The 16,084-nt window shown below is 48.1% G+C and overlaps 1 protein-coding gene across 2 annotated transcripts in view; it reads left to right on the top strand.

The window, feature by feature from the left end:
• Positions 1–6,743: 6,743 nt before the first annotated feature.
• Crim1 (cysteine rich transmembrane BMP regulator 1) overlaps positions 6,744–16,084 on the top strand; it is a 175,701-nt gene continuing 166,360 nt past the window's right edge. For both annotated transcript variants that reach the window (XM_050163474.1, XM_050163473.1), the window contains exon 1: positions 6,744–7,217. In XM_050163474.1, coding sequence (XP_050019431.1) covers positions 6,887–7,217 — 331 coding nt within the window. In that variant the 5' untranslated portion in view covers positions 6,744–6,886. The remainder of the gene's footprint in view (positions 7,218–16,084) is intronic.

Genomic DNA, 16,084 nt, shown 5'->3' with positions numbered 1-16,084 from the left:
TCTTGGTCTAGGAAGGTGGACATCCAAACTGGCTAGGCTCCCACAAAGCCAGAACATGAAGTAGGATCAAAACCCAGTGGCATTGTCCTTGGCTTCTCAGCAGCCCTCATTGTCCGCCATATTCAGAGAGTCCGGTTTTATCCCATGGTTTTTCAGTCGTAGTCCAGCTGGCCTTGGTGAGCTCCCAATAGATCAGCCCCACTGTCTCCGTGGGTGGGTGCACCCCTCGTGGTCCTGACTTCAAAAAGCATAATTTTATAATATAAGATTCTTTACAGCAATGAATAAAGATTTTTAATGCACGGGCCTCCACTGGGAAGGTGTAACTTTTCACAGTTTGAAGGAATACATGTGGATAAATTTTTTTCTGCGGAGTCATTTGCCAATGCCTATCAAAATGGGACATATTTTGACCCACGGTTAATTCCATTTAGGAGTTTACCAAAGGAAATAACCAGACAAGGATTTGATGATTTGATGGTGACCATAACTTTATTTGGGACCGTGAAAATGTGTGTCAAACAAACAGAAACCCTCAAGGTATATTCCTGCGCCATCCATGAAGCATGTGGCCTGTTAAAGGGCATTTTTATCAGCAGCAAAATGATGCAGTTATTGATCCTAAGGAGCAGTGTGAGTAATGAAGCAATTGCGAAGTAAGATGTCTATCTTGGTTTAGTTTTCACATCTTATAGGGGAAAAAATGAGCCTGAACAGATGTGTGACAAATATGGTCAATTATTATATATCAATGATGAGGGTGAGTGTTTCTTTCCCTTCCTTCCTTTCTTCCTTCCCCTCCTCTTCTTCCCCTTCGTCCTTCCCTTCTCTTTCTCCTTTCTTCTCTTTCTTTCTTTCTTTCTTTCTTCCCTTGTCTTCTGTTCTTCTCTTTCATTCTGTTCTTACATAAGATGGGTAATATTGCCTATGGTCCATGGTCCTAGAATCCCTGAGCAAGAGGGATTGGTGAGTCGGTGAGTCGAGAGGTTTTTGTTGTTGTTGTTGTTTTGTTTTTAAGTTGTTGGTTTTTTTTTTTTTTTTTGAGACAGGTTCTCCCTGACCGCTCTCAAATTCGCAGAGATCTACCAGCCTCTTCCTCCCAAATGCTGGGCTTAAAAGCATGTACCCCACCACCTGGCTTCAGAGTTACCCTTAAAGTCTGAATTCAAATGCCACTTCCCACTTAGAGCATCCTCAGCCTTGCTCAGGCTCTCTCGATATAGAACTCTGAGACTCCCTTGGGAACACAACCCACACATATTACCAAGGCCATAGGAAACAACAGAAAACAAAAAACTGCACTTCAATCAATGGGTGGAGGCATCTGAAGGTGGCACCTTAATTCAACGGCAGTAGTGAGAAGAGAAGGATGTTTCTGAGAAATAGCGTGCAATGCCAAGGGAAGAGAGCCTCTGATTCCACCCATGTTACTCTTCCTAAAGTTCCTTAGTCCATGCTACAATCACTGTCTTTATTGTACCAGGGTCCTCTCTGGACTGGAAAAACAGGTATGTAGTCCAAACCTGACATCCATGAACAAGGCCTTCTATGCTTAAAACCTTTCACCTGTAAAATGTAGGCAACTTAAGCCAGTCCCCAATAGCATGTGAGATCCAGTTTTGGGTGGATAGAAGGTTTTGGAGAGTAATGAACCCCTATAAGATGCTGAACATGCTGGCATTTAAAAGTGTTAGCGGTAGAGCTGGAAAGATGGCTCTGTGGCTAAGAACACTGGCTGCTCTTCCAGAGGATTCAAGCAGGCAAGAGATTCACAGACATGCGTGCAGGCAAAATACCCATGAGCATAAAATAAAAAGTTGTTAGTGATTATTTGTTATCATCATTAATCACTGCTCTTTAAAATAAGTTTAAGATGAGAAGGAAATTGATAAGCATCACAAAATCTAAAATCCCAAGATTGGTGGAGACTGCCACAGTAGATCTAACAGAAGACCCCAAGAAGCTTTTAAAAAGCAAATAAAAGGCAGACAGATGTTACACAACAATATATGATAAAAAAAAATATTAAACAGCTAGGATTCTGTCTTGTTGGGAAAGAGTCAAGTTGAGTGAATGTTATGTTGCTGACGTGAGCACAGATGTGTGAAAGACCAATGTCTCAGACCCGCGGACGTGGCAAAACCTTCCCCAGATGAGGCTCAGAGGCACGGGAAAGCATCCCTCTGGTCCATGTGCAGATGTTGATCATGTGTGCAAAAAATATCCACTGTAGCTGCTCTCTCTGTTTACAGCCCGGGCCTTTCAAGGGACCGCAGCTTCTCCTGTCCACTTGGTCTTAGCTTTTCTGTGCATCTGCGTGTTTGTCTTCTTTTCATTCCCTCTCTACCGGTCAGGTCGATCCCTGGAGCTCTGCTGGATGAGTCACCCTCTCAAGCTCAAAACTTGGAAACGCATTCAGTTAGATTCTCCCAATAAAAACAGCATAGGAGAACATGCATTTCCCAATACAACACCCTATAACGTTGGGATTCTTGTCTTCATCTTACAGAGGAGAGAACTGCTTTGGAATGCAAAGCACCTGTTTAAACTTGTACCCAGAAAGCAAGGATCTGGTGGAACCTTAAAGAGAACCGGTGTTCTGTGTGCAGATCTTCCTATTTAGTTAGTGTCTCCGGAGCAGCTGCCACACACTGACAAAGCAGAAGAGACAAGAGCTCCCTTCAGTGTTACACGCTGGATGGTGACAGCACAGCCCAGACATCTGACCAAGAGTGGAAAAACAGGTAGCTGAACCCTCAGTCCAGGAGTTTATCTTCATCTCTGAAATTCTCGGATCCTAGACTTGGTCAGTATCCTTATATGGTAAAGCCAGCTAGGGATCAGGGAGTCAGGAGGAATAGGATAAAGGGAGTCTGACCCGTGGCTGTCATAATAGTTTCCTGTAATATGTATGCAACTGTTTTTTTTTAAATAAAAGATTTTTTTCTCTTGTATAACTCTATTCTTTTTTGTTTGTTTTTGAGTTGTTTCTCTGCGTAACAGCTCTAGCAGTACTGAAATTGCTTTGTAGACCAGGCTGGCCTCGAACTCACAGAGATCTGCCTGTGCCCGCCTCTCGAGGACTGGGATTAAAGGCATATGCCACCACCATGCCAGACGGTATAACTCTATTCTAATAACGCATGTGTCTCACTCAGAAGACAGTATCTACATTTTTCTTTTCACTCTAGGGATACATAAACAGCATGCCCATCCCAGAAAATGTGACTCCAGGACGAAAGCTCTTCCACACACTTTGGGAGCTTCTCCTAGTATTTCCATGTAGTGCACACACTGTCCCACTGTCTGCTGGGCCCCCAACTGGGCACTTTGATTTTCACAGTGCATCCTATTCTCCTCCAACCTGCCCAGTGGCCAACAGAGGGCGGACTGTCCCTTCCCTCCAGACCTCCATCGGAGGAAAGTGCAACTTCTCTTGCTTTGGGACTGTCATCCCCCACTGCTCCAGGTTCTAAGACACTCTCCTTCCTGAACTGTGCCTTCCATGTGCTTAGCTTAGAGATGATTACTAAGAGAGATGGGTCAGACAAAATATCCAAGTGTCTTTTTTTGCGTGTAATTCTTCTCCTTTGCAACTCAAGCCTGCTCTAAGTATGGGCCCCTCCAATGGGCTGACAATCTGAGTTTAGAGGTGCTTAATCATTGTGTTATAACATGATCAACACTACATTCCAGAGAGGTACCTTGGAGCGCTGTAGAACAGATAAGGGAATATCCTTAAGCGTTCTCGAGAGTCATTAAACCATATTCCATACAAGCCCTGCTTCTTAATATTTTGAATATCTTTCAAGGCCCATGTTAAGCTGAACTAGCCTCTTTCTTTATCCTTAGTCTGGTTCCTAAGGATGACAGGATCTCTTCTATATTGGCGTTGCTTTGGTTTCTGGACACCTTATACCTTTTAGGATCCCAAGAAAGAAATGTTTTGACTGAGCTCCAGTCTCAGATAATCTGGGAAAGCCTTGGAGGTTTCTCACTTGCCACTAGCTACTGTACTCAAGAATCCCATTCACTCCTGCGACTTAATTCACATGCTGCTGGATTATTTTAAGTTAGTCCTTTCTGCATCTGTCAGTCTTCCTTACCATATTTCTATCTTCGAATCTTGTCTACCTATGAAGTCTCAGGCAGGATGAGCAGCGGCCTCCATTTTGCTGCTTGCCTATGCTCAGGTCTGTAGTGGTTCCCAGTTCTTAATATAGTGCCCAAAAGGGAAGAAAAACAAATGTACAAATGAAGAGGGAAACTTTAGACAAAGGTTAACACACCCCTTTCAAACTACAGTTCTGCCTCTTCTCTACTTCCTGACCTTGGCTTTTCCTGAGCCCAGCAGTGTTATCTGCCATGTTTTTAATAATGTCTTTATTCTTGCATTTGGACAGAAGTACAGATAACCTCTGTCGGGGTGGAAGGGATGTTATAACAAGGTTCAATGACGACAGTCTCTTGGCAAATCCCACTGTGAAGTGCTGGTGCCTCGTTGGGCAACAAGACACAAACATTTATTATGCGCTTTAATATTTGGTTTTGCTAAAAGGAAACCTAGCAGGTTGTAAATGACTTCACTCTTTACTTTTTATAGAGCTACAGGATATGAAAACCTTTGGGGATGATCTAGTTTGACCGTGTGAAATGTGCCATAAATGCCTGGATAATAGTCACCCCCAAAGCAGTTTAAGCTCCCAAGAAAAGGGGGTGCTCTCTCCCCCTTCCTAGTATTGAAGTTTCCCTCTACCCTCCTTCTTCAACAATCAGTATAATTCATGAAACATTTCCTCTCTTCAGCACAAACGTTTATAGTTCTCTGATGTCATTGGTTAGGGGAATGTTCCACTGGTGACTCTGGCTTTTTTGTTGAGGACTACCATGGTTAAACCAAAATATTCTCCACAAGTACAAATCTGTTCCACAAACAGGATTCCAAAGGCATCTTAGTCTCCTTTTGCCTTACACTGGTGCCATTAACTCTAGGTCCATTAGTCATGATGTTCCTGGTCTCTCTGGCGGCCACCTATTTGTAGCAAGACCATGTCAAGCAGCCAAGACCCCTCCACACCTGCCACAGCACCAGACTGTTTTACATAACGATCCAAATCACCTTTTTTTGTTAATGTATTTTATTTATCTTGGGGGGGGCACTAAGGAACCGACGAAAGGACTACTGGTTCTAGCCTGATCAGTGATCACAACCATCACTGGGCGAATCTTCTGTGAAATCGATTGAGGATAAGCCCTCCACGCGTGCACAGTGCCTCCACGCGTGTACAGTGCCTCCACGCGTGCACAGTGCCTCTCTTCCGTTGTTCCTTGGCTCACTACAAAGAATATTTAACCACATACCTTCTTTATTAATATGCTCAAGATAAATCTTTGAAAGAAGGCAATATGGGAGGAGGGAAAGGAAAGCCCACCTCTTTTGCTCAGGAGCTTGAAAAACAAAACGGCAGTGTCAGGTGGCATGTGAGGATGCAGAAGCTTTCGCAGTCTAGCTTCATGTCAAGACTTGTAAACCAGTACTGAGCCTTACTCCAGAGAAGGATTCAGCTCTGTTACTTTCCAGTCACCTCTCCCTTGATACAGCACCTCCGCACAGACATACAGAACGCGGATCCTTAAAATTCAACTCAAGCTACAGCCCTCCCCAACACTGTCCCAGCTCAGAATATTTGCCTAGCCCATTTAAAGCAATCAAACCCACCAGCAGTTTGGCTGGAGACATCTCGGGCTTCCCAAGACTCCATTACATAATATCTTTGACAAAGTCTATTCCCAGCTCGAGTGGAAGATGGATTCTCGTCCAGTTTGCGGAAATTCCACGCGTTCGCTTTCCTTTCCTGGGGTTCGATGCGGCCAGTGCCCAGCCTAGGCTGCAGCAATCGCTCGGGCTAGGATCCCCACCACTCTCTGGAACTCAAAAAACTAACACCCCGAGGTGCAGCCGTCCCGCCCCCACGGCGCTCCCAGGCTAGCCCTCGTGGCCCGGTGCCGGCCGGGACTAACGTTGCTACGAGTGTCTCCTATTCCTGGCCGCAGCGCGCTTACGGGGTCCGGGCCCGAGCCCGGATGACCGGCCGCAGGGGCCGGCTCGGTACGCTGGGCTGCGGAGGAAGGAGAGGGGGAGGAGGAGGAGGCGTGGAGGGAGGAAGGGCCCGGGCAGCCCCGGAGGGAGGCGAGGGGGAGGGGAGGGGGCCGGCCGGCCCGAGGGTGGGGGGGCAGCCAATGAGCAGCGCGCGGCGCGGGGAGGGCGGGGGGGGGATGAGGTAGGATGGGGGAGGGCGCAGCCGGAGCGGCGGAGGCTCCAGCCATAAACAAGCGCCCGGAGGAGCGGCGCGGGAGAGAGGCGAGCCGGGCACACGGAGCGGACGCCACGGACCTTCTGCTGTGCTACCGCGCCCACTCGGCGGCTCGGGAGGCGGGGACCGGCCGGGAGGCTGCGCTGCCGTCGTCTTGACCGGGCGTTCAGCAGCAGAGCGGAGGACCAGAGGAAGCCACCAGCCCTGCTCCAGAGCGGAGCGCAAGCCACCGCCGTCGCCGCCAGAAGTTTGGGTTGAACCGGAGCTGCCGCGAGGAAACTTTTTTTCCTCTTTTCCCCCTCCCGCCCGGGAGGAGAAGGAGAAGGAGGAGGGGAAGCCACCCGCCACCGCTGCCGCTGGCGCCAACGCTCGTGGGCTCCGGGTCGGCGCGGCCCGCAGGGGCGGCGGGGGCCTCGCCCCGCGAGGGGAGGAGCGCCCCGGGGGCCCCTAGGGGGGCACAAGGACCGCGGGCTGCGGGTGCGGCGGCGGCGGCGCGTGTGCCCCGCGCAGGGGAGGGCGCCCGCCCCGCTCCCGGCCCGGCTGCGAGGAGGAGGAGGCGGCGGCGCAGGAGGATGTACTTGGTGGCGGGGGGCAGGGGGCTGGCCGGCTGCGGGCACCTCTCGGTCTCGCTGCTGGGGCTGCTGCTGCTGCTGACGCGCTCAGGCACCCGGGCGCTGGTCTGCCTGCCCTGTGACGAGTCCAAGTGCGAGGAGCCTCGGAACTGCCCGGGGAGCATCGTGCAGGGCGTCTGCGGCTGCTGCTACATGTGCGCCCGCCAGAGGAACGAGAGCTGCGGTGGAGCCTATGGGCTCCATGGAGCCTGCGACCGGGGGCTGCGCTGTGTCATCCGCCCCCCGCTCAACGGCGACTCCATCACCGAGTACGAAGTGGGCGTCTGCGAAGGTACGGCCGCCCTGCCGCGCGCCCCCTCCCATCTGGCCCGCGCAGAACAAAGTTTGCCTGATACTTTTCCCAGAGGAGAGAGGGTTGCTGGGGAGGAGGGACCGTCGCTGTCCCCGGGAGGTTGCCCTAGATGCCTGCCCAGCGGCGGGCGAGGTTGGGTTTCGTGGGTGAGCTCCCCTCAACCCCGCATAGACACGCACACGTGCAGTGATCTGGTCTTACACTGGGTGGCCCTTCCACGCCCTGGGCCGGGGTGCAGCGTTCGGGGGACACTGCGGAGGCTGGCACACGCGAGCCCCTCGGGGAGTCCGCCCCTGCCACCCTGCCCGCATAGCGCAGTGTGGCACCCAGGGTTGTATGCAGTCGGCGCAGCCGGCTTCCGATAGCGGAGTAGACCTGTGCTCCAGCTTAACACTCCCCGTGTGACTCTTTCTATTTTTTTCTTTGCGCTCTTCCTTCACCTCCTTCCTCCTCCTTCGCGTAATAAATCAATTTCAGCTCCGGAATATGTCAGCCCAGGCGAAGTTACACATGGTGGTTACTCATTTATTTGCGTATTGGAAACGGTCAAAGGCTTACTCTTCTGGTCGGCAAAAGGGGGTGGGGTGGGGGCTGCATCTGGATTGAAAAGTTATGGCTCACTACAAGAGGTTTCCTTTCAAGATCCAGCATCCGCGTGTTTCCTGAGCTGGTGCTGATGTCTTTTTGTTTGTTTGACAGCAGAGTCTGCTCTATTGGCTTCGCCGTGGTGCATTGTGTAACGCGGTGTGGAGATGTGCTGGGCGTTGATAGTGGAGCCTCCGAGGCTGGAAATTAGTGGGCCTCCAAACGCGTGTGGCTCTACTTCTGCCTCAGGGTGCCTGGTGTGTTTGAGGTCTAAAGAGATGTAATCAGTTCTTTTATTTTGCTAATGGACTGGATTGTCCAGTACTAGTAGGATCCTTTGCTTACTTAGAGCTCAGACTTTGGGGGGGGGGGCCACGACGTTGTTCCTGGTATTCTATGAGTGAGCAGGGGTCAGCAATCTTTCTGGGGTAGTGGCTAGGGAGAACAGCTGCCCGCTGCCTTTCCACGTTGTCAGCCAGCCCCTGGGACACTGGTTTATCCTGAAGCATCCGTGTGTGTGTGTGTGTGTGTGTGTGCGCGCGCGCGCTTGTTGTGCTGGGCTACTGAAAAGGAGATGACAACCTTAGGGACAAAAGTGGGTGTATTAAAAGGCTTGGGTGCTGCGATAACTCTTTAAACACGCACGCGCGTTTATTTTTACCCATGGTTTTAAGGTATAGGACAGTTAGTGGAAAATCGGGAAGGCCTTCCTGATTTGGAAGCTAGTGGGCAGTAATGAGTGAAGGGCTGTGTTCCTTTTGGATAGTGCCCTCATTTTCCTGACACCCAGAAATGACCCTCCTGGTGTCCTTTTACAACGTGGGTTTGTTTCTCAGCTCAGGGAAAATGGTCATCAGACAGACTGATAGAATTTCATGTTTTGACTTTAGGCATTCTGAATGACTTAGACTAAAAGGTGCTAGGTGCTTCTCTGAACCCTGCCGCGTGGAGTGCATCACTTGACCCAGCCTCCGGCTGAAATGTAAAGGAGGAGGAGCCTGATTAAATTCAGTGGAAACTGCAGGGCAGTGAGAAGGACTTTGGAAGGCTCAGGAGAGTGTGACCCTTGTTTGTTTTTTCATGTGTTTCTGGTGGAGGAAATGCTTGGGGGAGCATTGACAGTAATCAAGTGTTTTGGAACAACACCCCAAGTCACAGTAAGGAATGATTTTGGCAGTTTGTTGGGGAGCCTGTCATTCCTCTGAAATGATCCATCCCGCATGCCTGCCTTACCCCTGGTAACACCAGGTGCAATGACTGTTGGCCTTGAAAATGCTTGGAAGGGTTTCTTGACGTGATTGTATTTCAATTAGTGTTCTCTGGAAAGACATTTCATTTAGCAGGCCTGTTTGTAGCTGAATGCTGTGGGTGCATCCCAACCCCCCTCCCTCCCACCCTCCCCCTTTTCCTTTCATGCTTTCTTCCCTTTTTCCTTCCTTCACTACAAGCAGAAGCCAAATAGAATCTTAAACCCGTGAAACCAAGGTAAAAGAGACAGTGTTTTCTGGCATGATGTAATGGCTAGATTTAGAGAGGCCTTTTCAACCGTGTGTCTAAAATTTTAGAATTTTTCACATCAATATAAAATGTATGGAACACATAAGTTAACTGAGGAACCTATTTTCCCTTTTTTTTTTCAGGACTAGAGGACTCTTTCCAAGTCACTAATTATCTAGGAGGTGCTCCCACCCCCACTTTTATTTTTTATTTTTTTTCTGTAACTTTGCATAAAATTTCTCAATGGCCGGTGGTTCCCTCAGTTTCCATTTTTATTCAGAAATTCATGTGTTTTTATCATAACTCACATGAATAGGAATGGCTTTTATTCATGTTCAAAGTCTCATGGACCGCATTTTTTGCACTAAAATGACCCCTACTGGTTGTATCTGTTAATGAAAAATCTTTCGAAAGCTTATTTAGTTGGCTAGCCTGAGAAAATATATTTCATGCTATAAAAATATGACTAATCAACCTGCTTTCGAAGACGTGGCTTAAGTATGAATTTTTATTACTGCTTGTCAGCTTGCAGAAATTTTTGTTATTCCCACAGTGACTTTGCTGGGGGCAGGGGAGAGTTATGTTTGTAAGCACAGTTCACCAAGAATGTTTTGGATCGGTGGCCAGAATGAACCCTTTTACAGATGTGGCTCACTGTTTCAGGCTGTTATGGCACACTGACCCTTAAAAATACATGACCAGTCCTAACCATAAGAAGAACCCCAAAGAAAAAGATTCATTTCTGAAAGACGACGAATTAAGACCTGTGAATCAAGTGACATATACCCTGAGGTTTCTTCTCTGCACTGAGACTGGTATTAAATAAATCCCGAATTAGTGACCTTGCACATTTGAAAGCTGGATGAAAGAAAATGGAGCCAGGTACCCAAAGTTTTCTCCCAGTCTTAACTAGTGCCTTCTGGTGTGTAGGAGGAAGTCATTTCTTTTCCCATTGGTGTTCCTGATACAGAATCCTAGCTGGACTGTTCTTGGGCAGGCGTCTGTCTCCGGGAAAATCACCTACAATCCAAAGACACAAGTTGGGCTTCTAAACCTCTGGATGGGAGATCTTTTTAAGGGACCTGAACTTTAAGATCTCATAAAGTGAGATTATGCAGAGAGATCATTTTGATGGGACACTGAGAAATTTGGAACTAAGGGAAGGAGGCTTTATACTTTATGCTTCACTGATGGTGGGGCAAGGCGAAGAAGCAGGGCCAGCCCTTTGTCTTAGGGAGATGAAGAGGAAGCTGTTAGGTTGAGCTTGGCGTCGCGTGGACAGATTGCTTAGGAATGGAGTGGACACCACCGTAGAGCTTTGCCCTGAAGACGGTGCCGCCTTAGTCAGGTGTCCATGACTGCAGATGGGCACCACCGTTTTCTGAAGCTTGCACGCTGTGGCCCCAGCCTATACAGAGCTGGATGCTTCACTGTTTTCAAAACTAGTGCCGATTAGTACCGCTATCATAACTCCGTTTTCCCGGTTACTTTAGCTTCCACTCCGCCACGCTCCACACTGAGGCAGGAAGAATGTAATATTGTGTGGTGGGAACTTAAAGCAAAGAGCAAGGTTTTGTGCTCTGAACTGTTCTTGTGCTGTTCCAGTTTTTTTTTTACTTGTCCCCTGGGACAGTCAGTAGCCTCTGATGCCTGCGTGGAGAGCGTGGGGGATGTGAGGGGAGGCCTAAGAGAGCAGTTGCCCAGGACCAGGCAGACATACCAAAATGTTTGGCTGGTCCTGAGGCACACGGACACTGCCCTTTTTACTCCCAGAGAGGATGGGAAGTTGAGAGTATAGGTTTTTCCTAATGAAGTCAAAGAGAGGCGGGTCAAAGTTAATGCTTCTATACTGAAGTTAGAGCAACTTGTCAAAGCCAGGGTTCCAGACTGTTGTTTGTCAGCAAAGCATGGGTTTCATTTTCTACCTCAGAAGTCATTAGGAAAGGCAAGTAGAGAGCGTGCAAAATATGTATGGGAAGAGAAACCAATTCGAGTAAACAAGGAAGCAATTAATTCCTCCTCAGAGTAAATATTGACCAAACCCACAGGACCAACTCTTCACTGTACGTACACAAATGACAGGACAGAAATGACCTTCATTTTGACTGCCAGGCTTATAGAAGTCTCCCTGTGGTTAAGGAGCCCGGTCACATAAAACACTTGGCAGAGAACAAATGAGTTGCATACCATAGAGCAGAAAGGCAAAACCAGCAGGAATGGAGATAATTTGCTGCTGGTAATACGTGGTTAACAGTAAACCAGGGAACCCTGCAAGCAGTGTGTCGGGGGTCCGTTCGTAAGCAGAAGTCACGTTCATTTATAGAACATCTTAGTGTGTCTGTGTGTGTGAGTGTGTGTGTCTGTGAGAGAGTTTGTGTGTGAGTGTGTGTGTGTGTGTGTGTTAGAGTGAGTGTGTATACAGAGTGCCACAGTGTGTGCTTGTATGGATGTCAGAGGACATTTGGGAGTTGGTTCTCTCCTACTCCCCTGTGGGTGCTGGGGATTGAACTCAGGGTGTCAGGCTTGGCAGCAAGCGCCTTTACCAGTTGAGCAACCACCTGCCCCGGACAGCTTCGTTCATGAAGAAAAGTGAACAACCACCAAACTCTGGATATTACGGGCATTTATAGGAGCTATTGGGAGATTTGGTACAGGTTTCTGTTCTCCATGGTTCAGTTCCTATCCAGGGGACATGGGGAGGTGTCTGGGAGATGCAGGGTGCAGGCACTATGAAGATTCAGATAAGATGATGACCCCAGAAAGTAGGTGGACTAAAGGCTAAGGGATGAGAAAAGGAGAAAAAAAAAACATTGAATTCATCTTAGCACAACAACTATATCATCCTTTGAAGAATGATCCAAAACACATTCCAGAGATTAATTGTGAAATTCCTGAAAAATGTGGGTGTGTTTAACTCAGGAAATGGTGCCAGAGATGACAACGAAGCCTTCAGCTGTAAACGAGGCGGGGTGGGAGGTGGTGAAATGCGTGGAAGGTAGACATGTTTGGCAAAGCCAGGCACGTTGTTACGGTTGTTGCCCCATGTTCCAGATGGTACATTTCGTGTAAGGATTTTGGAGACATCTCAGTCTAGGCTGTTTCATTCTTAGAGGAAGGCGTGGTCGAGTAGCAAGATTCCTGTCGTCTTCGAGGTCTAATTCTCCAAAGCATCGTTTTTCAAAGACCAGCCTCACTTTGGCCCTGAAATCAATCACTCGTTCATCGATTTTTTTCTTCCCCCCCACTGCTGTCTACAGGAGTAGAAGGAAGCCAGGGAGCCTGGGGATCCTTCAGGGATAGGCTCCAGTCTGTACTTCAGTTCTCAACCTGTGGGTCACAACCCCTCTGGATATCTCCTATCAGCTATCTGGCATATCAGGTATTTACATTATGATTCATGACAGCAAGATTACAGTTATAAAGTAGCAAGGAAAATAATTTTATGGTTGAGGGTCTGCACCACACGAGCTGTATTAAAGGGTCTGAGCATGAGGAGGGTGGAGAACCACTGCTGTGTGCTCCTTTAGTCAAGATAAGACAGACCTCCCTCCACCCAGAAAAGGTGGCTGGAGCCATATAAGTTCAAATCAAGTAAAGGTGGGGTTTGATTCTGTAGTCTCGCTTGCTGGGCTTATGGGTTAGATTTGTTACTATAAGAATCAGAGGTTCTGAAGTGGTAGCCTTCCTGGTCTCTTTCGAGCCCCTGCAATAAGGTGTCGGAGTGTTTCCAACACTTGAGAAGGAGCCTGCATTTTTACTACTACTCGAGCTGTGGTTCACGATGGTAGGTTTCCTTTTGTGGGTTTTTTCTTTGTTCTGTCTTACGCTAAGCCTGCACCAGAATGTGGGCAGTGAAGTGGGTGGAATCTCCCTCTTTACCTGGTCCCACTCTCCTGCCATTGGCCTGGTCAGATCTGAGACCGTTCTCCATCGATGGACAGCGGCATGCCAAACTACACCTGTTTATGGATGCCCTCGGGGTAAACGCAGAACTCTGAAGTGTCTGTTTGGGGCCCACATGGATGAAAAAAGTATTTTTTTTAAAGGATTCTGTTTTTCTTTGTTTGTTTCAAAGTGAACACATTTCAAGTCCCTATCTCCCCACCCCAGCCCCCATTTTATTCTGAAGGCAAGAAATGCCTTTGTTGTAGTCGATGAACGTGAAGGTCAGGAACGTGGTAGCCTGTGTGGAATCCTCTCCTGAGCCTGTGTTTTCGGGGTTAATCATAGGGTTGTCCTAAGAACTCCCCTCAGTCCCCAGGAAACACCAGGGCGGAAAACAGCTGACATCCAGCAAGGCTTCCCTTCTCAGCTCATGCAAGTCTAGCATGACCTGGGCTCATTTCCTCCCTCCACCTAACCTTCTGGTTCCTCAGTGCCTGCTGGGAGTAAGAGGGTGGGATTTTTACAGTAGGTTCAAGTTCTTTCGCCTCCTGCCATCCCCCAGCAGCTCCAGTGCAGCCAGATAAACTTGAGACCAGCTGGTTGTGCCACCTCTAAATAATGACTACAGAGTTTGTATATTTTGTGTAAATAGGAAATCTAAAATTCTTTGTGTTGCCTCGTTGGAATTGTATATTTAGCTCTTTTTTTTTTCTTTCCCTGTGGGCTAGTATTTCATCTGGGGAGGTGGGGGGAGGGGCAAGCACCCTCTAATCAGTAATGTACATTTTCTTTTATGTTATATTCTGAAAGATTTTGCAGATAGTTCCTCAAGTGTGTGTGGGGGGGGGGGTGAGATAGTTCCTCAAGTGTGTGTGTGGGGGGTGAGGGGCAGGTGTCACTCTGGTGGTTAGCATAGCCTTGAACTAAGGAGATGATTTATGTAGGCACAGCTCACCACCCCCTCACTCATCACCTTGCTAACTCTAGGCCCACCTGCTGCTGTGCTTGATACAAACCTCAAAGACAGAAGTGTAAGCAGCCCATTCCTTTCTAGAATAACCACTTTCCCCTCTTTCTGGGTCTGTCGTTTCCCTATTAAGTTAGGGAGCTCCGGCTAGCCAGAAAAACATCTGTCCACAAATTGTTTAACGGGCATCTGCTGTGGCTCTGGTTTCTGCATTATAAAATCCTGATACCCTTTTCTGTAAAAACTAGGCTTCTGGAGGTTTAACAGCCCACGGTCACCTGGGAGCTTATTAAAAATGCAGCTTTGGTGACGAGAGATTATAGCTTGGTGGCAGGGCACATGTCGAGCATGTGCATGGCCCTGACCCCCACACCTAAGCAAACAGCAGACTCTGATTCAGGAATCCTGGGGTGGACCCTGGTGGTTGTCACTCTCCTGTGGGGACTGTAGGGTTAGTTCTAGGATCGTTCCCAGTACACAGCTTTTGTAGCGTGAAGTTGATGTCTAAGGGTATCTGAAAACCGTCACCTGCTAAGACAATTTATTTCAATCACAGTAAATAAGAGAGGGCCCCTGTTGCCGTAGAGGTCATGGTTTAATGATGGATAGGGAGGCCTGGGGCTGTTCATTGCTCGGGGCAGTCCTAGACAGGGAAACCTGAGCTAGGGATGTACTGAGCACACCAGAGCAGGTGAGAGGCCTCTAACTTGTCCTCTGACCGCCAGGATCGGATGGTTCAGCCCCACCCAGGAGTGTCTTCTCTTTCTTTTAGCTCATTCTTGTCCACCACCACCACCAACACCACCACCGCCACCACCACCAAAAGTAGGTCTTGAGCCTAGGTACAACCAATGTTTATATCTTGACTCAATTTTTAATTGCAAGACCAACCATGACTAGTGTTCCATGGCTTTGGTTATCTCATGGAAACCTGGAGTGCCGTGAGCTTCCATCAGGTAATTGCAGTGAAGATTACCAATAACAAATGTGAATATATACTGTAGGATATTGCGCAGATAGGAGTGTTTTAAGATTATATGCTTACACTTAAGTACTAAATACCGCCCGTGGTAGATTTTTTTTTAAAAAAAAATAACTAACAGTAATTCTAATTTGCATCCTTTCTTATTTTCATCATTGTTGGCTTTCCCTGCGTGTAAATTCAGAAGCCCGGTTTGTGGCTATACTCACACCTCCTCCACACATACTCTTTGCACGGGAGGCTGAGGATGGCGAGTCTGCTCTCAGATGTTTGCCCCAGAGAAAATGACTCTGTAGTCCAGAGAACAAGGTGTTCCTTGGCTTGGCCTAGGGTAACCCTAATTTCTAGGCCCCGTGGAGTTTGGTGGAATGTGAACGTCTGCTTCGCTCTGTGCTTTGAATCCTTACTTTGAAAGAAGTTTTCAAACTCATATCTTTTAAAAGGTCACAAGGTAGGAGGTGTTGTCTCAAGACCCAGGGCCAGGTCTCTGCCTTGCATGTGGTGTCCTTTGAGGAGAGTGAGCACCTCAGGGTTACCACAGATCGGCCTGCTGGGGCTATGGAGAGTATGTCACAAGGGAAGGGGCAGGCATTCCACGATTAAAATACCTGACACACAATGTAGGTGTGGTCCCACAATATGGCAGTTGTTAACTGTGTGTCCTTCCTTCTTGCCTAGAAATGAGTGCCATTTAGTAGATAAATAAACATTAGCTCAGGGTTCCCGCGACGAATACTTCCTATTGGCTGTTGTGGAGCAAGGAGGAAGAACCTAATGGCGGTAAACTCCTCAGATCAGTAATTTAGAGTTGAATCCTGTGGACACCAAACTTCATAATATAGCAGAAACTGGAATTCTTTTCCCCAGACACTCTGTTAGCACCCTTCATGGAGATGCCCTCTGTCTTTTTATAAGTATTCGAGCATGTAA

Source organism: Alexandromys fortis, unplaced genomic scaffold (genome assembly GCF_014885135.2).
Source record: "Alexandromys fortis isolate MF-2015 unplaced genomic scaffold, M_Fortis_MF-2015_v1.1 scaffold_136, whole genome shotgun sequence".
NCBI classification, from domain to species: Eukaryota; Metazoa; Chordata; class Mammalia; order Rodentia; family Cricetidae; genus Alexandromys; species Alexandromys fortis.
The sequence above is the reverse complement of the archived record's forward strand: the minus strand, read 5'-3'. Positions and strand labels throughout refer to the sequence as shown.